Raw genomic sequence first — 24,948 nt, 5'->3', positions numbered from 1 at the left:
ATCGAGGCAAAACACATATACATACAAACAATTAAACATTAAAATCATATTAAATGTGGAGCAAATGAAGTAGCTAACAATGAGATCAAAATTGTTTTACTTATGAATTGTTTATTTTTCCAATAGCAGACTTTTTTCTTGTTTTAAGTATAAACGTATAGTCAATTCTGATAAATTTTCCAGAAAACAAGACTTAATACCTTAAGTAATTTTGAACAAAAGTCTTTAGATATTTTTTACTTGTTTTACAATACAAATAAGTTATCTCTTTTGGGAAAGGTTTGAGAAGGGAAGTATTATAAACTTTATAAGTCTGGCTCCTGAATATTAATTAGGTGACATAATGTTCACCAAGTAGTCCTCCTGATTTGCTAATAGGTAGGAAGAAGGTCTTAATAAACTTTCATAATTTGCTCAGACCTCCTTTGAAAACAAAATCCAGAGATTTCAATATAACCTCCAATATTTCTTATTATATTGGTCAAAGACCAAATAACATAAGTTTAGTTTTTCCAACTGTTTTTAAAGCTCTTTTCTCCTTTTGTATGTCAACAATTGTCTTTTTTATTTCATCTAAGAGGTTTTAAGAGAAGCACTGGAAACAGATCTTGATACTTGATACTTTCACCAAGAACTAGGTGTTTTATAAATGAGAAGAATCGAAGCCCTCAAATTCTCCTCTGTTGTTCTTTGGCACATGAAATGGCATTGTAAAGTATTAGCCATCTAAATATGCCTTTTCTTATTCTGTGCAAACATATCATCCTCCACTGTGACTCCCAGAATCAGCCATCGATCTCGCAGCCGTTCTGATTCCCAAGATAACCAACATCATTATTCAAATTCGGGCTCGCCTACGTCCCTCCCAGCCTCTGCCTGTGTGTGATGGAATTTGTTTGCATTCAGTTAATCGTGAGATCTATGAAAACTCATTCGAGGACAATCCCATTCCCAGCATGACGCTCATGAGAACGCTACGGACGGGTCAGAGCGGCACTCGAAAAGCTCTCGAGTGAGTCTCATCAGAATACATTATTCAAATGCACAGTGTTGGTTAAGCAGCTTGGTATTTCAGCAGCCTTGAAAAAAAAGCTACTTGGCGAGACGTATTGAAGCATGCTTTGAGCCAGTAAGCCAAGGTCAAGGACAATTGCGCTCCATGCAGGTCACGTCATTTGTCAATTCACAGGATTAGACTCAATTTATCTTGCCGACACCATTAAGGTGAAGCTGTGCTGTTTGGCCTGCTGAAAAGAACAGGGTAGCTGGTCACCACAAGGCTTCTTATCTAGTTTAACCAAAAATGAACGTGCAGTATCACCAGTTTGACTGCATGGCTTTGCTGGTCCACCAGCTAGTCCAGCAACAATTGTATATATTTATACTTCATTTAACTTGATATGTATATTAGAGCTGTTGATTTAACTAATTAATTTGTAGAAATTTTTAATGCAGTTGATGTTTCGGCCCAGGCCCAGACCTGTAGTCTGCCGAAGCAGGACGATGTGGTGTAGTCTGTTAGAATTCAGTTGTTATCCTCCTAAAAATTGAGATAAAGACAGAAAATGCCCCTGTATGGGTTTTGTCTTATATTTATATCATATGATATAGTATAGCAATATCACATGAACAAGAGTGCTGTTTTCCCGAATATCTGTACAATCGCAAATGTGTTACTGCTTTTATGCAGTGGTTCAATAAACATGTTTTTAAAGACAATATTGTCAATTTCTGTATACATTCTGTTCTGTGTATATTTTATCTAAAAAAAAAAACAACTTGAAAATTCATGATGTTCAAAACTAGTCTTTTTTGGAGTGTAACTAGAAAACTTCTAAACGCATTTTGTCATAATTACTGTAAATAATTGATGTCCTTGTTTTCTTTAATGTGTTGATTATTGTTTTCATGATATTTTTAATTGTTGCAGCAATTAACCATAACTTGGTGCATGCAAGTCATTTGCAGGTGGTATTAGGGGGCGGAGCATTCTGAGAGGGTGTTTGATTGGACAAAAATCTGTGTAATGCAGGATTAGTCATTAGCATTTTTGGTCTGGTGTCCTTGAAGAGAAAGACTTTTAAATGTCAATTGTAAATGGATATAATTGTTTAAAATTGTCAATTTACAACAGTTAGTTAACAAATTTGATCACAGCACACCTATTTTATTGTAAATAGTATAAAATGATCGGTCCCACTTTATATTAAGTGGCCTTAACTACTATGTACTTACATTTAAATTAATAAATTGGTATAATGCATTTATTGTGTACATACATGTTTTTACATTTTACTTGTATTTTAAAATACCTGCATGTAATTACATCTGTAATTACATTTATAATTACACTGTTGACCCATCCCTTACACCTTAAACCTACCCATACCACCAAACCTGTCCCTAACCTTACCTCTATCTCACCACAATAGCGGCAAAAATGTTTTGCAATACAATATGACCACAAGAAGTACATTGTACTTTAAGTGCATAGTAGTTAAGGCCATCTAATATAAAGTGGGACGAAATGATCAATCCAGAATCCTTATAAAGTCTGTATAGAGGCCCTTTTCTGTGTTGTTCTACCTTATCTGATCCAGAAGAATAGCGTTGATCTATTCTGTTCAAGGCTTTCAGGTATTCATCAATCTGAGGTGTCTGGTAATTGCAGAGGGACAGGACCTTGACCTGATTATTTGCTTACAATCTGATTCAGAGTTATGCAGAGTCTCAATGAGGCTGTGATTCTGCAGCCACTCTCCTCCGAGTCCATTAATCCAGTATTAATATGACAGTTATAGTGTTTAGGGTTTTTTTTTCTTATCAGCCATCGAGGCCCCTGAAACCACAGAAATGAACAAACAACTCCCAAGCATTTTGAGCCAAAAATCCCCATGTTCTCCATTACAATGGTGAGAAGGGTAGAGTGTGTACTTTTCAAGACAGTAATGTATTTACAATGTTTGATTGATGATGAGTTGTTTTTAGCAGCTTGTGATGTACATTGTCAAATTATGAAAGCCACTGAAAAGAACAAGTCTTTATATTGACTCTGCATTGAATCAGTATGAATCCGAGTGGACATTACACAATGGTGAAGAGCATTTCTATCTATGATACTATTTAAACTAAACTGAGCTAGACAATGACATCTCTGAATTCAATAATGAAATGCCTTTAACTGAAAATTGAATGTTTAATCTTATTATACATTACTGACACTCTATCCTCCAATTTGATACTGTTAAGTGCTTTGACACAATCTTTATTGTTAAAAGAGCTATATAAATAAAGGTGACTTGACTATTAAAATTTTGTCTCAAGCAGCCTAAATTACCTTCTGCCTTTTACCAAGCACAGTTGGCATAATAAAAATGCATCTTGATGACTTTTTGTCTAAACTCAAGTTTAGAGTGCTAAGGTTTAGGCATTAAAGTTTTTTTTGTGATAAATAAAGGTAGTAACCTACTGTTGCTATGGTTACTCCATGTTAGCAAGCATCTATTAGACGACAAATAAAAATACTCTAACAAACACTCAAATACTGTTGTTCAAATACTCAAGTTTTTTGCATGTGCAATTTTTTTTTTTTCAGCTTCATACACAAATGGGCACAATTCTTAATTGAGTACGCAGGTTATGCACAAGTTCATTTATTTTTAATTTAACATTTTATCACTCTCTAAGGCCTGTGATCGATATATGAACTTCAAAACAAGATTTTATTGAATTTCAATTAATTTTGAAAACTGTTTGCTTGCAGTCAAATTTTAATTTCTTTTTTTTTGTGTCGTGTTTGTTAACTGACTTTAAAATTCACAAATTCATTCTTTTGATTCATTCTGAATGATGCACAACCCTGATAATGAATATCACACACAGAAGGTGACATTTACAATTAGAAATTGGGGCAGAAAAATAAAATAATGCAATGGAATATATAACGGCTGATAAAAGCAACTCTCTCCACATTATGCACCAATGTTATCTCAGTTCAAGCTGTGCTGCAAGATTATTTTGTACAGTATACAAAATGTTCAAATGTTTCAAGGACAGTTGGTGACCTGAAAAATATTTATTTCAAATGTCTTATTACTGAAAGTGAAGATTCTATAACCGCTTGCCAAGCCTCTGAGACGTCAGTGTTTTAAATATCAAGAATTCCCCGATGTTAGTGACTGGACAAGGACATCGAAACAAAGAGAGCCAAGCAATATGTTGTAGGTTTTGATATACGCTGACTCATTCACCATGACGACCTTCTTCTAGCTTGTCCAGGAATATCAATAGCTATATCTTGCAGAGCCAGGCTGTTTATTTCTCCCAGCGTTCCAAGCTTCCGTTTTGCCTCGTTTGGCTCATCTTTCACAGAAAATGTTTTAGACAAGGACAGCAGCAATGGTACAGGAATAACCAAAAGGCACAAGAGGGAGATCTTATTTTAACAGCTCTCCCCTTTTGTATTCAGACTTTAACTTTGTTCTCAAGGCTGTCAGGTTTTGAGGAGCAGTTTTGGGGGGTTTTAACATGTCAAAAACGTTGCTGCAGACTTCATTCCTTAGTCCACATTATTGGACATGTCCTAGAAAAGATTAAAATTATGTTCAAAATTAAAAACATTCGCTAGGCTCCACACCTTTGGTTACTTTTGCTAACTTAACGCTTGGGAATAATTTCTATAAATAGTGTGATTTTCAGTAAAATGTGTTCATAAAGTGGTAAAAAAATAGCTTATTATTTTTAAGTGAGCTAAAATGGATTGTGACAAGCATTTTATCTGTCATTTTTCTTTAAAGACATTAATTTATTTAAATTTAGGAAAAATCATCTATATTATCACCAATATAAAAGTCCCAGCAACAACATTTGCATAACATTTGCATAATTTCTGTAAAATAGCATTTATATTGATACATATGCATAGAACTTTTATAGATTTAAAACATAAGAGCAAGCCGTTCTTTGGCAGATGGCAACAGTTGCTAATGCACGATTGGTTAGTATTTTTTTTAAGGTGGGGGTTAGCAAAGGGTCTAAACACACACATAAATATACATAAATATATATATATATATATATATTTATGTATATTTATGTGTGTGTTTAGACCCCATATATATATATAAGGTTTTTTCAGTAATAACACAGAAGTCAACAGTTCTTAACTAACCTTTTGTGCTGTAGAAAGCTTCCATAGATGTTAAAGTTGGAACCATTGAGTCCGTTTCTGAAGCAAGAGTTGAGGAATTACCTGCTTGACACTGTCTTCCAGGAAATGTACTTAAGATAGTATTGAATGATTTATATATGGATAAAAGATGACACTTCCTATAGGATCATAGATGAACCTCTTGCGACTCGTTTAACCAGATATCCTCACTTTTCATTTAGTCTTTCAGGCACATTAAGCGTTGGAAGCCTTACACATGGCATTTACATCACGATAGACCCGGAAAGCTCAGTCTCTCCTCGAGTTATCTGACTCAACACTCAATGAGCCATACAGTGAGTGTGTTGACCCTCTGGCCGTCTCACACACAGTTGTTGCAGAGATGCAGTCGGTGTACACAGTACACACTGCCATTGTCTGGATCTATTACATTCGTCATTACTGTAATGCATCTGACAGGACCTGCTCACTTGGAAGATTAACCTTTTTATCCTTGAGGGGAGACTGGCAAATGGAGTGAGCATGGTAGGCTTCTGTGCAAGATGCTAAAGAAAGAATGAACATGAACGTTGATTTATTTGGTACCAGAACCACTTGGATTGTTTGCACACTTATGTTAAAAGCCTAGGGCTGAACAATACAACGACAAGTAGGCTCAAAGCAACGTAAACAAAAGCCCGCAACAGCCACAGCACCAGCAGGACAACTGGTGATAAAACTAGCATACATCTGTTATTTGTCCGAATAGATCTGTCAAGAAAGTTCTAGAAATCATAAGGGTGTTTCAGACAATGCTTTGTGTTTTTTTTTTTTTTTTTTTTTTTTGTCACAGCACCAACCCCAAATTGCTGTGCCAAGAGATTTCAGAAACAATGCAGTGCTAGAATGTCAAAGCGTGTTGTTTAGCAAAAGACAACCGATCATGAAATGCCTCAGTGTTTGTGTAATTAAATATTTATGCACTTTTTAGTCACCAAGATGTCCATGTGTTGTGCTTAGTTTCAGTGGTTGTCCAACAGTGATTAAAATTCTCCTTTGCATTCCATTTTTGTTCATTTCAAAAGAATTTAGATATCTAAAATCAATATTTTAATACTGTAAATAGGCCTTTTTTTAGTATTTTTTAAATTCCAATAAGATATATTGGCTTAAGAAACAACACTGCATAAGATATTATTTATAGGATATTATTTATAAGATATTATTATACTGCTGCCACCATTACAAGCAATGTACAAAAGACCAACCTGACCTAACTGAAAAACATTTCTTCAAAGATTTATGTTGCTTCTTGCAAGTTTTGCTACCATTTAAAAGTGAAATTTATATTGTATGGCATTAAAAGTGGGTTCAGTTTTATCTGAAACTGATTATTGTGAATCTGACAATATTTTAAAATGTTGGTTGTTGTGTATTCATTGCGCAGTTCAAAAATGAAATGTCAGATGAGTGGCGCTCAAATGTTAAAGCTCTGTTGTGTCTGAGAATATATACCACCTACTCTAAATTTTACCAATAGTGTAAAGGCAATCGTGAGACAAAAGCAAATTTTCTGGAGCAATCATGCCATTTTAGCTTGGTTTTTTAAAGTCTTTGAGCTATTTTATTAAGATTTGTATCCGGCCACTCCACATAGCACGAACAGTACTGTACCAGGTGAGCTACTGAACAAGTTTATATGCCAGAAAAGCTGTACATATTGAGCTGGTTATGTGATGCAAATGTCAAAATATATTAGTTTACACACCATGCACTAAAAGCATTTTGACATCATAACATAGCATAGCATTTTGCAGGAATCTAATGCAGGAATACATCTTTATTAATCGTGTATAGCATAAGAGGATCCAATAAAGTATATATCTGGCAACCCAGTGCTTCATCTGGTAGTGTTCACAATGGTAACCACACACAATTCTGAACCATTACTAAGAACACACCCTCAAACCAGTTTCATAAAAACCCATCGACAATGCATTATGGGAAACTGGTGACACTACAGTATCTTTAATAAAAATGTACTTTGTTTACTGCACTGGCTGATTTTTTCACTTGTTTGAAGTGTGAACAAGTCCAAAAATCTGCCAGTACACATTATACTCATGAAAAACAAGTGTTAATATCTTATGCAGTGTTGCTTCAAGTAAATGTGTCTAGTTGGATGTATTTTTAGATATATTTACTGGAAAACCAGTAAAAAAAAATACTAATGAAAACTCATTAAGTCATTTTTTGCAGCGTGAAGAAAAGTTAAAAATATGGGAAATTTAGAATTACGAGAGACTCTAGCACTGTGGGAGCTACAAGCATGTAGCTGTGATTTTGGGTTTACACCCCCATTCCTGTTTAAATAATCTATTTTAAGATCTTATCGTGTAATGAGCAGATTCAAATTAATCAGCTTCACCCTGATTGCATTCCAGCATCCTTCTTCCCTAATCGAAATCATTAGTAATTAACCACTTTAAGCATGTACCACCATTGTCCCTGTCTCACCCCTGAAGCCTAGCATATCATTTTGGTTTCCCTCTCATTAACAAAGCTCAGCATGAAACCAACTCAACTTGGAACATGGCCCATGGTGACATCATGTCCTGTGATGGAACAGCCTCTGTACTATGAACACTGTGAAGCCACTGTTTGCTTTTATGAATGCACATCCAGAACATTGTCTCGTTGCTTCATGTTAAAAATGAGCCAAAACCTCATTTAAATAATTAATAGTGCCTGGCAGATGTGTAATAGTGACATAAATCATTACGAATGCTGCACAAACATGATGACAGCTCACAGAGGAAAACAAGAAAAATTGTCATTCTTCAGAAATCTTACAGTGCTATCACAGATTCTCCAGAAAATATTGGTATATTTAGTCAAATCAAAATTAATATCTAGATTATGTGGAATAGTATTAAGGGAATAGACTGAACCATCCACAATGACAATATTTGCAGTGTCTTGTAACAACTTTTATTTCAGTGTAAACACTACCATTTTAAATGTTTTTCCTTCTTCTTTTTCACCAAGGCTGCATGTACTTGATAAAAAATAATAGTAATATTGTCAAATATTATTGCATTTTAAAAGAACCATTTTAATATATTTTAAATGCAATTTACTTTAAGTAATTTATTCCTGTGATGTCAAAGCTGTATTATCATTACTTTAATCAGTTTTCTTGATTTACCCACCATTAGCAAGTGTGGCAAAACTTGCATTATTTTCTAAGTAGACCATCACAGAAAAATCAAGCCCACTGCCCTCTGACCTGTTAATGTAAAGACCCCTTTGAATGGTCTGTTATTACGGAGCTGATGTCTCTGTCGGCCCCCATTTTGAGCTATTACACTGCTATCTCTGTGCATTAGCCACAAATGGGTTGCTAATTACATTCCTACATTAGCTTTGCTCATCCACTGTCTGCTCTGACTTACAATAACAGCAAATAACACTGGTGCTTGGCCCTCCTCTGATGTTTTCTTCCATAGAGTACTCTGTTGTGCACTTTCTGAGATGTGGCTTCAATGTAAATGACATTCATTTTTAAAGTGTGCTTGAATGTCGTGTGCAATTCCATTTACATCTCTGACCTTTCCATGTGTAGCCATGCATGACTCTGGAATTGTTCACCTGCAGAATTGGTTGATTGCAATTGATTTTGCTTCCATTATTATTTTATGGGAGTCACACTATCTGTCTATGTCTCTGTCTGTCTCCATCCGCCCCTTCTGTCTTACTCATATGACAGTCTAATGCAAGACAAACCAGGTGCATCAAATACACTTAAGCGTTTTCAAAATGTAATTTGTTTCCAGGTTTAAATTAGATCTTGTATGTGGACTCTGCCTTTTGGATCCCATGTTATCTTCTTTTCCCAGGACGGGTCGGTTTGGTCCAGGGCGTTTGGCCTGTAGTCAGATGTATTTGTGCGTTGGAGTGAATGGATGAGACTGATATTGTTAGCTGTGGTTTCAAGGACAATGTCGCCCTTTGATGTCTGCACTCCAACAGTCCCAGAAGTCCTCCTGTCTGCCAGCCATCCAGATGAGCTCAGCATTTAAAAAAAAAAGAGGCTTTCTTCTCCAAAACACACACTACAGTCCTGAAATCAAGTTGATCTAAGCCAGGGCTGTGTATGCCGGATTGACCCTCTCAAGGTTATTTTATTAGGTGTTAAAATGACATGGGCATTGAAGGAAGTGTAGACTGATTCTCTCTCTTTCATTTGCCCTCTGAACCATCCTTTTCTTTTTCCTAGCAGCAGGCCTGTCTGTTCGTCATGCAGAATGGGCTGACATTTTAGAGGCATCTCTGATAAATAGTGAAATGCTTGTCAAAGAATACAATCACTTAAAATCACTTAAAGTGATTCACCAAGCTCTGTTTTTTTAAATTTCTCTCTCAGATGAGTCCATTTAATAGAATAGTTCATCCAAATATGAAAAATGTATCATCTTTTACTCACTCTCATGTTGTTCACAACCTGTATGACAACAAAAGGATAAAAATTTAACAGTTTTCCATTCAATTACATTCAATACAATAAAATAAAGTTACTTAATATACAAATGATGAATGAATAATCAAACCAGTTGTTCCTACAGCTTTAGTGCAATATTACAAATGTTTTGATGCAATTACAAGGAGTCAATCAATCAGGAGTAACTAACTAAAATTAGCAATGCAACATAAGGTGGCCATATATTTGCCATATATTTGCAATCTAAATTGGCAAAAATATCTGGGTTTTGGCTGTTTTCTTATTGACATGCTTTTTACAGTCCTCAAACATGTATGTGTATTTGTATGCCATTATATGTACAGTATTCCTATTCCCTGTAGATCCCACCTATTCACACACTACAACTGGTTGATTACCTGTACGTAAGATGCCTGTACGCTATTGGACAAACTACTTTTCAGTCAAGAGTGAAAACAATAGGAAAGCAAAGCCAAAACTCTGACATTTTAGACAATTTAAAAATCCTGAACAGGACATATCCAGGAAAAAAGGACGTAGGATCACATTAACGCAACAACATTTTTAGTGGCATACAACCCGAATTCCAGAAATGTTGGGACATTTTTACTTATGCCCATCTTTAATTCTGAGAGACTCTGCCTCTCGAAGACATCCCTTTTATAGCTAATCATGTTACAGACCTGATGTCAATTAACTTAATTAGTTGCTAGATGTTCTCCCAGCTGAATCTTTTAAAAATGTCTTGCTTTTTCAGCCCTTTGTTGCCCCCGTGCAAACTTTTTTTAGACCTGTAGCAGGCACCAAATTTGAAATGAGCTAATTTTGTGCATAAAATTGTCAAATTTATCCGTTTAAATATTTATGTTCTTTTGTGTTCTATTGTGAATAAAATATTGGCTCATGTGTTTTGAAAGTCTTTTAGTTCAAAATAGTGTTGCTTTTTCCAGTATCCTGCTACTTTGTACAAATACTGGTGTAGTGTGACAAAACAGCAGCCTATGAATTTCCATTCTCTCATATAAAGCATTGAGAAGTCCAATTTATTTTAACAAATCAGTTTAATAAAATAATTCACTGAGTCACACCATTTCCCAACACTGCACTTAATGTGACATTTCACCCAAAATTAAAATTCTTTCAACCAAAATGAAAAACCTTTTCTAAAAGAACAAAATATATTTAACTTTGGGGTCCAAAAAACATTTGACCCCACTGAATTTGTATGGAGAGAAAAATATGTATATATGTATATATAGAAAGAAAGTCATACAGATTAGAAATGACATGAGGGTGAGTAAATGATGTTAGAAATATGTATATATTTATTAGTGGACAATCCCTTTAACATTTATGTTGCTATAGTATATGAAGTGCTGTCTGTGTGGTTGTTACATGAGGTAAACTTACACATCTAATAATGCCGGTGTGTTCAGATTTAGTATTCCTATTAGTAAAACACAGAACTGGCAAGCCCATGAATTTGAGCAAACCTGCAGCCTCATCAAAACACCAGCTGTAGCCACAACTGGGGATTCTTGAGTGTGTTTCCTATCTTAGTTACTAATTTGTCATTTTGCTGAAGCTTTTATCCAGAACAACATACAGTACACTTATTACAGCACAGTCTCCTTGTGCAAGGGCACAATGCTGATGCTTCACAGCTTAACCCTTGTGAATTTGTTTGTGCAGTTTCAGATTTAACCCATTAGATTACACTTTCAAAGTTATAGCAGCTCTCTGCGTTTATTTTCCCATAGTAAACGTGCAAATTAACGTTACATGCAACAAAACTGAATGCCAGAATGAGTATGAAATGAATGAGGTTTTTGGTCTGGAAGCAGAAAAGTGCAAAACATAATATTTCAGATACTTACATATTAATAACAAGGTGCTCTACAAAAATTAAAAACAAGCCTAAATACTGTGTAAATTACTCAACTTTTAACACACACACATACATATAAGTATTTTCTATATTTTTATAAAATCTGGGGATGAACTTTATTATCTTGGTGATATCTTGGTGAACACCATGCTATAAAAACACAAATAAGTCTATAAATCATTGTAGCTTTCAGAAGATAGGCATTAAGCAAGTCAACTGTAAGTGAAGAAGTGTGTTTGGCAGCTTTTGCTCTCCCTGGCTTTCAGGCTGGAAGTATTTGTTTAGATGGAGGTGGTGCTTTCTAGCGGAGCTCTGCAGGGACTCTGTAAAGTGTTGGTGGGTCAGCAGAGGCCTCTCCAGACGCCCACTAATCCCTTTTTCTCTGACGCCTACCTTCACCACGTGGGTACCACTCTGAAGGCATACCAAAACACAAGATTTGTTCCGAGACCTTCAACTCATATGGATAAAGAAACTCCTTCACAAAAGAAGCTTTTTCTGTTAAAGTAAATTCAGAATTTATGCTTTAATAATTTTTTGACCTATCACAAAATGAAAAAGATTGTGTAGCTTCATTTGGCTTATTGAAAGTTTTAAAATATGTTAAAAGAACATGCTTTGAGAAGCATGCAACCTTTTTCAGCCGTCGTATTATTGTGAACACAACCCTGTTTGGAGGCCATGCACTCCCTTTTTATATTCCTAAGGCTGCACACGGTGCAAAGCTCACGGTGATGAATGATTTTGCAATGGCGTCACTGTAGGGCATAACTCTCCACCAGTGTCACGGGGACCACAGTGACTGCGTATGCTGCACAATTTAATATACACCATTTGTTAAAAGCAAGGCCGCTCTCTTTCTCTCTCCTGGAATAGATTTTAGAGGGTGTGTGACACCAGGTGAGGAAGTGGTGAGAGATGCTGAATAGAACATTTTTATTTCTCTTTGTGCTTTGGGATTCAAGGCTTTGGGCCATGAATAAAAAAATACAAATTAAAAAAAGAATGTTAAGGTCAGCATTTGACTTTTCCAATTATAAAATATTTAAACATTCTTAAGATAAATTAACTTCAGAAGCAAATTACATAACCTGTTCAGACTTATTTATAGGTGTATAATATTATAATATTAAGTTTGATATTAAGGAAATGTCAATGTGGTAAGAAAAATACAATAATTTAAGGTACTGTATATTCGCTGAAAAGTCTTTATATTTTCTGCAGTTTTGCTGAAGCAAATTATAATGGATTTTTTTTATTCTGTTGGCAATGTAAACAATGAATCATCTTTTGATTTTCGACTGCTTTAGTATTTCATGGACAAGATTCTTTTTTTTAAGTCGTTTGAACATCTGCCAGCAAACGTGAAGCCAAAAATAGCTTGCAGTGATCAAAATGTATTGTAGACACTTGCCTTTGTTCTATTCAGCCCTTCTCCTTTTAGCCACTTAAGGCACTGAAAATTTATTACAACTTTCACAAGAGGGGGAAGGAATTTCCCCGTGACAGATGGTGAATGACGTATCCTGCTGTCTGCATCAGTGGAAGCTGGGTTAATGCTGGGATCCAGTTCTGTCTGAAACCACTGACAGTATCACACACTTGTTTCTATATGTGCTGGTGACATTTTATATACTCTAGTTGACCGTAAAGGTGAAGTGTGTAATTATTCTCATGTAAAAGTGCCTTTGTCTAAGATTAATGTGCAGTGACAACTATAAGTAAACCATTCGTAGGTTGACTTCCTGAAGTGTGTAAACACTTCAACCCTGTGCCGCTGTCAAAGCATGTGTTTCTGACATCTCAGCTTCTGGGTCAGCCAAGAGAATGTATGAATATTTGGGAAACCTGTTTGAAAACAATCATTACCTTACCATTTAAGTTTGGTTTGTGGCACAGAAATCATAAAAGTCACCTGTAAGGGTCCATAGTCCATAGGATTTTTTTTTTTTTGGCAATGTAAACATAGTCTTTGGAATTACTGTTGATAATTCCATCACTGTTGATAGTTCTTCACAAAAGCACCAGACTGCTTAATAGACCTCCACGCCAGCCTATGGGTCATAACTGATGAGTGCGGGAGAAAAAGTCGAAAAGTAGCATCCGCAACCGCAGTCACGGAAAGGGAACGGCTCGCAACCTTTCCAGGCCTGCTGTAGGATTAACTCTGCTAGGGACAGAAAGGTTGCCAGAGTTTCGTGCTGGGCCGTGACCGCCATTTTGGACAGCGGTCAAGGGCAAGCTGCGTATCGGCCAAAAGACCTCTGCCCTGTGCCAGCGAGTGATGGAGTTCTCTCGCAGGGATACCGGATAGCAGCTCGGAGACCCAACCGCCAGAGCGTGGTACGTCAAGGTTATCTAACAGCTGACGTCGGCAAACTATTTTTTGCTTGCCGAGGTTCCTTTATGTAATTTGCATGAGAACATTATGGGTGTTAACTTTCACTCATTAGTTTGAGATTTTATTTAGAGTGTGTTCAATTCTCAAGAGACATCCTGAGTTTATTGTGTCTGGATCTATTTCTTCAATTGAATATTTCTAATTTAGGTCAGACGTCTTGTGGCTAAAAAAAGTCTTAAAACAAGGACATTTTAAAGTTTTTGTCATGCCAGCAGACATATAATGATCTTCCCTGAGGAGCTCTGGGATATGGAGTATGATAATTGTTCCCTGGGCCAGGCTGTTTTATGGCTAAGATTAACCTCACAATGGTTTCATGACACTGGATTAATATTAGGCTGACTGCAGGAGGAAAGTAACAGTTGAAGAGAGAGCTCTGAGAGTTGCCTGTAATGAATCAAAGAAATGAAATGTCAAACAGGTTTTAATGGCAATTTGGACACATCAGTAGGTACTAAATCACTTTTTTCCGTATTTTAACTTTTTTTATTATTTCAGGCGAGGCAGTAATGACTGTGTGTGCATTGGGAAGAGAGCATTACCTATTTTTTACATGAGTTCTTATAAAATATTCATTTAGTCAAATTTCAGTTTATAAGTTGGGACGGGGAAATTATTAATAACGATGCTGTAAAGGTGCCATGCCGATGCTGAGGATGAAGTGAAGGATGTTAGTAGTTTATGATGGGGATAGTGATTACTGATTAACAAGACCTTTCTAATGATCTACTGACACCTGCCTGAATCAATAACTGCACGGTACAAAGTGAGAGCTCACAGATCATACTGATGAGCACTGCATGTATATTTTCTTATATTTTAAAATGAATGGTATTACTAACTAGTTGTGGTCAAAATTGTTGGTGCCCTTGATAAATATGATCAAAGAAGGCTCTGCAATCTGCATTCATTATCCTTTTGATCTTTCTTTCATTCATTCATTCATTCATTCATTCATTCAAAAAAAATAAAAAATCTAATCTTTAATTTTTACAGTTAGTAACTGTTAACAGTTACTGGTAAAACATATACTATAATATAATGAAATGATATAAGTAAAATCTTAAACTCAAATGCAGAGGTGGGTAGTAACGAGTTACATTTACTTCGTTACATTTACTTGAGTAAATTTTTTGGGTAACTAATACTTTTAGAGTATATTTTAAAATGGGTACTTTTACTCTTACTCAAGTATATTTTTAGAGAAAAAACGGTACTTTTACTTCGTTACTGTGGGCGACTCTCCTCTCGTTACTGTATCTTAATGCAATACAAGTTAAAAATGCTTCGGTTTATTTCAAACGCGACGTCTACTTTTCTCTGGGCAATGAACGATGCCCATTCGCGAATGATTCATTCTTTTGAGTCGATTCTGTTTAAAGGCTTTATCAAACCAGTTGGCAAACCAGTGAATCGGTTCGTGAATCAGTTTGAATTATTCGTTCAGTTCCCTGCCGCACGCGCTGAGTCTCTGAAGCGGTTCTCACTCAGATAACAGAGAGTTTAAGAACATTAAGAGTGCTGAAGACATGGCTTTGGATCTACAGTCAGTTGAAAGCACATCTGCAAAGGCTTGTTTGCTTAGAGCTATATGAAGATCTTTTATTAGATGAACACCGCGTGTGCTGTCTACTGTTCCACAGGTATAGACCACGATACCACTATGACATTACCAGTTTGTTGTACATGTACCTTACATTAAATACAATGTATAATTTATACATTAAATAAGCTGTCACAGAGTATGAAATTAACCCACGGAACCCGCGTTAGCTCTGCGCAGCGGCGCACGGCCTGTTCTAGACACAATTAATATTCATATTTTTACAATATTTACGCTTGCAAAAATATAGGCTACATTTGTTTACATTTTGCAGAACAGAAGATCCGTCAATATGCATTTGTTTCGTTATGTTCAGAGCAGTCATGTGAGGCGTTTTCAGAGGTTTCAGTGTCAGAGGTTATAGGATAATACATAATTAATTTACTTTAAAATATAATTTAATTCAGTGATGCAAATTCAGTTTTCGGAGTCATATGATCCTTCAGAAATCATTATAATATATCGATTTATTACCAGTGTTGGAAACAGTTTTGCTGCGTAATATTTTTTGGAACCTGTGACATTTTGTTCAGTATTCTTTGATGAATAGAAAGCTAAAAAGAGCAGCACTGATAATAAATCAACATGATTTCTGAAGGATTATGTGACTCTGAAGACTGGGATAAAGGCTGATCAAAATTCTGATTTGCATCACTGAAATAAATTACATTAAAATATATATATATATATATATATATATATATATATATATATATATTTAACGGCAGTGTGTGTGTGTGTGTGTCTGTGTGTGTATACACATACACATTACATAAATGTAATCTATCTAAATAAAAATAGACTATATTCAGTACCTATATGATCCAAAGTAACTAGTAACTAACTACTTGAGTAGTTTTTTTTTATCCGGTACTTTTTTACTCTTACTCAAGTAACTATTCAGACTATTACTTTGACTTTTACTTGAGTAAATATTTCTAGAAGTACTTTTACTTTTACTTGAGTACAGTTTTTGGGTACTCTACCCACCTCTGCTCAAATGTTAAAAACACACCTTGCTTAAAAGATCAGCATAGCTGCATTGTTAGTCCCCCGAATGTTGTGTTGTAAGTGCTGGCAACCACACCGCAAAGTTTCCTATTTTTAGTGACTATTTTTGTCTTATTTTCCAGCTAAAATCCTTTAAAAAATATAAATTAGCTTGAGAAACAACACTTCATAATATATTAAGATTTGTTTTGTTTGTAGTATGTGTCTTTAATATAGGTGAATTTTCACTTATTTTAAAATAAGTAGTGCTGTCAAACGATTAATCGTGATTAATTGCATCCAAAATAAAAGTTTTTGTTTACATAATATGTGTGTACTGTGTATATTATTACACAGTACACAGTAATAAATAAATCAATTCAGGCTAACTAATCTTGTCGTCATTAGGCCCAGATGAAAAGAATGACTTTTTCTGTTGCTAATTTGATTGGAAATTCTGTAGAAAACATTTAGAGAGATAAATTAAACTGAGCTGTAACTGTTGCATTCTTATAGCTAAAAATGAGGAATTGAGGAGAAATTTGAAGAAGAATTTCATTTTAAAAGGTAAATAAGCTTAAATGTTAAATCATTTGACTGAAATGATTCAATGACTCACTCATAAGGACTGTCACCTGTTTTGTTATTAAATGAATCAGCGTTTCTCAAAGAATAGATTCAATGAATGATTCAATGACGTTCTCATTTGTTTTGTTCCTGAATGATTCTGTGTTTTTGAATTACTTGCTAATGAAGATCATTTCACTTTCTTTTTTTTTTCTCCTATAAAGTGCACTGGCCATGTCAAACTGGCAAAGACCTTATTGAGCCCCATGGCACCGTGTAGGACCATCGGCCGGTCCAAAGTCATGACTCATCCATTTATAACACACATGAATGGATGCAGCTTGACCAGATAGCTAACCCGCGGTCATTCTGGGGACAGAGCCCATCTGTGCTGTGTCTGTATGTGTATGTGTGCTTATACGAGTGTGTGTGCAAATTTGTCACTGCATGTGACTTGGCAATTAAAGGACATTGATTGTGAATTGATGTGTTGACAAGGCATCATTTGCACATGAATGGATCACAATGTCAATTTGATACATGCATTGGTGCATTGTGGGTATGTATATATGTGTGTGTGTAATGATGGCAGGTGTTTTCTCTGTGTGGAACTGAAAGGGCCATTGCACACTTGTAGTCCTGCAGCTCAGAGCCAGAAACCTACAGCCAGAGAACCTGCCCATGTGTCCTACCATGTGGTCATCTGCGGACCCGAAAGAGAGATGGATTGAGATAGTGAGAGAGAGAAAGAAACAGAGAGAGCATTGTGTTCCGCTCAGAGGTTCAAGGTCAGGCACGATTCACAGCAATGCTGCTTCTTACACTATCTAGCTACAGGAGGGACAAAAACATATTGCATCCTGTCCTGGAGGGCCATTAAAACAGGCATGAAGGTGGCAATAAGAAAGGAACGTGTGTGTAGGTTTACTAAGCTGTTTAGACCAGCGGTTTTCAAAATTCTTGATGCCAATGACCCCCAAATATAATAATACCTTTGTGTTGTATAATAATACCCTTGTGTTGTATTATTTTACTCTATTTAAACAATGTGCACACACACATACACACATGCGCACACACACACACACACACACTATATTATATATACCCTTGTGTTGTATATATAATATAGTGTGTGTGTGTGGTGTGTGTGTGTGTGTGTGTGTGTGTATGTGTACACATTTTTTAAACAGAATAAAATAGTATAAATGTTATGTAAATATTGTTATAATGTAAAAGTCAGTTAATGTTAAAATTTTTCATCTCCAATTTTCTGCTGACCCCTGTTTGATAACCCATGCAGCTTTGAGGGCAAAATCATCCTCAGAAGTTAGCTAAATATAGCAAAGCATTCCTTTGAGGATGCTTCATAAATAGAGTTCATTGGTCATTCTTGATTTTATTACCCCTTCTCAGCTGGATTTCCCTCCCTTCACTCACCTTCGAAGCTCACATTATAATTAAAACTTGATGACTGTCAGATTAGTCCATGAGTTTGGCTCTAAGAGCTCCTAAAAGCCCTATAATCAATTTAATGTTCGTCTGATTCCAGCCGAAATGCTGGATCTAGCATTTAACCTCCTAACCTGCTGCAGAGGGATCAGCAATCTCAGCTGGCGTATTGATTTCAGCACATAGCATTTACCGTTCTTCTCATTACATGATTTCTCAAAAATCATGCAGGCTGAATGTAAGTAATCAGTCGTTTATAGGTCATCACATAAATCAATAGGTGTCACTTCTAGTGCTGCACAGAGCTGGGCTTCCTGACATCACAGGCTTTGATTTCCCCTTGTAAGTTACACATGATGTACTGATGTACATTGTTGTTACTGTGGTAATTTAAAGATCTGTTTGCTTTTAGGCCATTTATATGTTAGTGCAAGAGCTTTCAAAACTGGGGTCTAGGGATGCAGACAATTTCAGACATGACAAGGTTAACATGAACAGTTTTAACATTAAGGGGGAAAAAAAGTTAATATAAAAATATAAGTGTAAGGAAGCCAATAGTTCCAAAGTCACTCTTGATGGTAGAATGCTCTCTGCAGATTCAGAACTGTTGAAAACACAAAATCTCATAAAGACTTTCACTTGTATTGTTACTAAACGAATCAATTGAATCGAATTAATTGAATGAATGGATGATTCAATGACATCTGCATTAACACTCACTTGTTTCCTTCCCACTTGATTCCGTGTTTCTGAACGATTCAGTTAACTGAATGATTCCAGGATTTGCTCGTAAAGAGAGTCACTTGTTTTTATCCCCTGGTTGAATCAAGTTTTTTTTTTTTTTTTTTTTCAACAAATCAGCTGACTGAGTAATTTAAAGACTCGCTCATAAAAACAGTGGTTTGTTTCGTTCCAGGATGATTTAGTGTTTTGAATGGTTGAATGAATCAGTCAAAGTCTCACTCATAATGAGATGGGTGGTGATGGCGCAGTGGATAAGACACATGCCTTTGGTGTGAGAGACCCGGGTTCGAATCCACTGTGAGACACCAATGTGTCCCTGAGCAAGACACTTAACCCCTAGTTGCTCCAGAGGCGTGCGACCTCTGACATATATAGCAATTGTAAGTCGCTTTGGATAAAAAGCGTCAGCTAAATGAATAAATGTAAATGTAAATAATGGCAGTCACTTGTCGCCACCTACTGCCGTAACAATGTAACCTGCAGAAAGAGTCGGGGGGAAATCCTCACTAATTACTATATAAACTATAAAAAGTAATATAATGACTTTAGTATATTAATACTATAAATGTTGATTTCACAAAACACTACAAAATATCCCTCCTGTTTTTCTCACACAGAATAAATGGGTCTTTAGAAAACATGAAAACATAGATTTACTTTTTGAATTTAGAGAGGGGATCATCATATTTTGTGGCTTTTGGCATTAAAAAGATGGAAAACCCCATGCTGATGTACTCCTAAATACTACACATATATTTATATATTTTTTCTTTATTTTTATTATTATTATTATTTGCAGATTTACCCATTTTAAATGACAAAAATACCCCCCCACACACAAACACACAAAAAAAAGTGCCTAATAAAAGTAAAAATAAGTTTCTTGCAACCAAGCTTATTGGGAATTTAAGAATAAAAATAAGGGTTGAGCTTTTTGATATGCCCTGCCAACACAGGACAGAAGCTTAAAATGGGAAAACGTGACATAAGTAATAGCTTGTTTTCACATGATTGATTTTTTCCGTCATTAAGGTGAACCAAATTAACCCCTGTGACAGCCGTGATGTGGTATTACAGCACAGTTTTGCACAGCCATCACTTCAATAGAACTCAATTTAGTTAATTTCAATTGACTTGAAGTTGCGTTGTGCTTTTGATTAGGGCCATTTAATTAGATTAAGTCCACGACCCATGCTAATGTGTGACCCTTTGTTAGAGTGGCCCGCCAATACCCCGCAGGAAGTACGAGAGCGTTGACGCTAGTGTGAAGGTGATCTGATTCAGATCCGAACACCTCAGCGCAGTTGTTAAAATTGGATTCAGCCGAGCAGCTTCTGCATATTAATGACAACAGGTTTTAATTTACCACAAATGTGAGCATCCCAATTAACAATGAAAATGAGATATACAGTGAGGCCTGAGAGCACACTGCGACTTAAACCTGGAAACAAACTTTAAAAATTAAAGCACATTCAGGCATGTCGAGCTTATTAACAACGCTGACCAACTCTACGCAAAACTCTCTTTCCACTCCACTGAGCTGCTTTAGCCATAGAGATGCAAAGAGAGGGGTAAAAGGAGGAAGTGGTCAAGAAAATCAGGGTTATATGTGGAAGGAAATACTGCAAAAATGTATGTGCATGTCAAGTCAAGTCAAGCAGCTTAACAGTAATGAAAAGGAAACTAACAGAATCGATAACAGAGCAAAAACTTATTTGCCTCCATTGGAGAGCATATGTTTTTTTTATGTGCATTTTATTCAAATCTTAGCATTTCCATCCATTTTTTAATGCAATATCCCAAATATGCATAAAAATATGTAGATGGAAACATTGCTAATGATGCAAACTTCATCAAATATATGTAACAAATTCAAATTCTGTTGTAAAGTAGCTCTAAAAAGACAATAGTGTCATTATTCAGTTTAGTATTGGTTCAGTTCGGTTCAACAACTGACTAAAGTTCATAAATTGTGAAACAAGTTCTGCAGCTCTACTGAAGACAACGGTATCATTGTTCAGCTTAATTCATTTCAAGTTTTGTTCTCATCCAATAGTATCAGTGCAGTCAATCGATATTACTAAATCTTTTAAATCCCAACTAAGCAAGCTAAAGTGCAAGATATGGAAGAAAAGAAAACAGATTAAATGTGTGTTAAATTTAGCAAGAAAGTGAGATGAGTAAGTGTGAGAGCGCATGTGTGCATAGGGGTGGCTTCCCATTCTGGTTGCATTCTGGCTGATGCTGCAGGGATGCCCAGGAGATTTCTCTCACATAACCGTGATTAGTCTTACATCCGTGAGCTTTAGTGCCGAACTCTCTCGCCACATGCTGACCTGCTGCCTCTAAATCTCTTACTGAGCCAGACAGTCCCATTATTTCACTTCAGCCTGAGCTTTATTATCTAATGTCGGTCAGAACCGCGTGTGGGGGCCTGTCAAAACGGCTGCTGGCAAATGGAGATGGCATGTTCCATAATTTACAGGATCAATCATTGGTAGAGACTAGCATTTAAAAAAGAAAAAACCCCAGAGCAGCAGTTTTGAAATGGGGCAATATAGTAATGCATTTATGGATGCATCTGAATGCTGCAATAAAAGCTTTAGAGCAAATACATTCAACGTCTTCCATTTATTTGGTATCACTGGATTGGTTTTCCTTTTTGCATCAATTTGCATATAGAATTATGATTGGCCTGGTCTTTGTTGCATATTTTTAAATGCTTATTTGATTGTACCTTTCCTTGATTGTGTAATATAGCTGTTTGTGCATCTGCAGAGTTAAAAAAAAACACAGAAGTTCACAGCAAAGGGAGTTCATCTCTTCAACATAAAACACTCATCGTTTGTAGTCCTGCCATTTTTTTGTGACTTAGCTTAATCACAATGTTATACATTTGCATAATGGCTGCCTATTGGCTGCTTTAGCCCCGCCCTTAAAAAGCAGTTGAGTAAGTGATTTTGCTATGCTGAGGAAACACTTGTCTTTTTGTTTTTGTTTTTTTTTTTTGTTGTTGTTTGTTTTTTCATAGGGTGGGCAAAAAATTATTTATATATACTTCTAATATTGACACCACAGTTACCAAAGATATACTACTATCTAAGCCAAGTCAAATCACCTTTATTTATATCACACTTTTATACAATATAGATTGTTTCAAAGCAGCTTTTACAGTAATAAACAGGAAAATAACAGAATCAATGAAGCAGGCTTCATGAAATATGACAGATTTAAATGCTGCTCTAAAAAGACTACAGTGTCATGCTCAGCTCAGTTCAGTTCAGTGTTGATTCAGTTCAGTTCAATAACTGTATAAAATTCATTAATGAAACAAGCTCAATTCAGTTATATACAATCATGTCATTATTCAGCTCAAGTCGGTTCACTGTTGATTCAATATTGCAAAATGAAATAAAGCACTTATATTTATATATTTTTTCCTTATTTGTATTATTATTATTATTATTATTTGCAGATTTACACATTTTAAATGACAAAAATGCCCCCCCCCACCCCAAAAAAAAACCCAAATGTGCCTAATAAAAGTAAAAATAAGTTCAGCCTCAGGAGCTGAAAACCAAATATGGTAAGGGGCGTTATATTTCCGACATAGGCTCTAAGTGTCCGACCAATCAGAACAGTCTGGACTTTTTAGAAAGGTGGGTTTTAAAGGCACAGGTTTTTAAACAGAGTGTTTCAGGCAGGCAGAGGTGTGTATAGTATGAGAAAAACATTCTGAACTTTAAATCATGTAAATGTATTCTAGCAGACCCCAAAAATAAATTTATGAACTTGCATAATATGGACACTTTAACCATTTATAGCTGATTCTTGTGTGCAGCCAACTGAAAACAAGATGCACCATGAGAGTCATCATCATTTGCGCAGAACCGAAGCCTGAAAATAAGCTTACCTAAAACTTATTCTCTTGCTGCTTTGCAAGCACTGGTAATTCCTGCAGGAAATGCAAATCTAGTTATAGGCGACTTGAAATCTTTAAAACATAATAACCCAAAAACATCTGAAGCCAGGATCAATTTATCTTAGACATGCACTGCTACTCTTAGAAAAGGACATGATAGGACAAGAGAGGAAAGTTGGGAGTAAACATGAAGCTGGGGACCACTCTCTATTCTCAAGGGTGAAATCCCTTTCCGTACAGCTCAGTGGATTTCACTCATTTTCTTTATCGATGGAACAAGTGGACTAGGGCAGGACCCTCATGGGCTGCTTTACCCGGCAACTGGTTAATGAAACAGGTCATACGCCACCTTTTTATAGCACATCCCTGCTAATCAACCGCCGCAATCCTCCTCTCGTGACATCCCTCGGGACTGGACTGTCAATCTCAGTCTTGATGGGGCTAAGTGCTCTGACGAGCGGAAGTTCGCATAGAGCGAGACGGATAAAATCCTCATTACGAATGCAAAGGGGATTAATGAATCACATTGAGATGCAGTTCTGTTTGGACATTTAATGCCAATATTTATGGAATTATTATTATTTTGATTAAGCTCAGCAGAGCACATTGTCAATAAATCTGGTGTGTCTGGATATAAAACATGCCTTGCAAAAATAATTAAAATGGAAAAAATAATAATGAACAAAAGGATCATTTAAAAAGTTATAGTAAATAGAGAAAAACATCTGAATTGTGTTCCAACTAGAAAACAAACCCTTTTGCCATGAAAACAACAGGGAACTGCGCCAGATTTTAAAATGCGCAAAGACTCACAACCTCTATCTACCAGCCCAACAGATCAAGTGCTTTCTAATCCATCACAATATTATCTTAAACCGCATTGTTTGACTCAAAAGATAAGCTATGCAAGACGAAGACATATAAGAAAACACTACTCCAAAGCAAAAAAAAAAGCAACACTTGGTTCATTTTCCATGTGCATGCAAATAAAGAGCAGTACATGACTTGCAAGCCAAGAGAGCGGTTATGTGTAAGCAGATTGAGCATAATGGTGTTGCTGTGCAAGCTTACTACATGAGTGTATAGTTTCTGCTCTGAGTCTATTCTGTGTGTGTGTCATGTTTGGAGAAACGGGACAATCTGAAACTTACCTCCCAACGCTTGCTTCATAACAAAATTCATGATGATGGCTTTTTATTCCTGCCTTCTTCAACCAAATATTACATTCAGGTTAAGCTTTTCAAGTAGTCCTTTGTCGCCAGATCTGCAATGGGAAACAGACAATTGCTTAATAGCAAAAACTTTGTTTGTATAAAAAGCTATTCACTGTAAAAAATAAAAATTAAATAAAAGTGGATGTGAGCTGAAGAGTTATTTCTACTTGCCCCTTAAAATTTTCATTTGAGTATGTGTGTGATTTTATCATAATAAATAATGTATTCGACTGGATCAAAACCATTTATTATAGGTGTCACAGATGAAGGCATTTTTAGGTTATATGATAAAACATTACTAAAGATTATAATAATAATGACTGCATGGCATACACAATACTATCAACAAGATGCGACATATGAAGGACAGTAAAGGTCAATATACCTCGCGTACAGTTCATACAAAGTGCAGAGTTGTAAAATTACGACAGGCTCCCTTTAGTGGCTTATGGTGCCTGCATGTAACTTAACCTTCACCAGGAAAAAATAGCGCTACTAACAAGCTCTGGGACAAGGA

General features: G+C 35.9%; 1 protein-coding gene across 1 annotated transcript in view; it reads right to left on the bottom strand.

Moving 5' to 3' along the window:
- Positions 1-24,399, bottom strand: part of LOC306853562 (complexin-1) — a gene marked incomplete at both ends in the record, with an annotated part of 43,982 nt that extends 19,583 nt beyond the window's left edge. The window contains one exon of the mRNA XM_079391065.1: positions 24,369-24,399. Coding sequence (XP_079247191.1) covers positions 24,369-24,399 — 31 coding nt within the window. The remainder of the gene's footprint in view (positions 1-24,368) is intronic.
- Between the last annotated feature and the right edge of the window lie 549 nt (positions 24,400-24,948).

Source organism: Barbus barbus (genome assembly GCF_936440315.1).
Source record: "Barbus barbus genome assembly, chromosome: 33".
NCBI lineage: Eukaryota > Metazoa > Chordata > Actinopteri > Cypriniformes > Cyprinidae > Barbus > Barbus barbus.
This window is presented reverse-complemented; position numbering and strand designations above follow the sequence as displayed.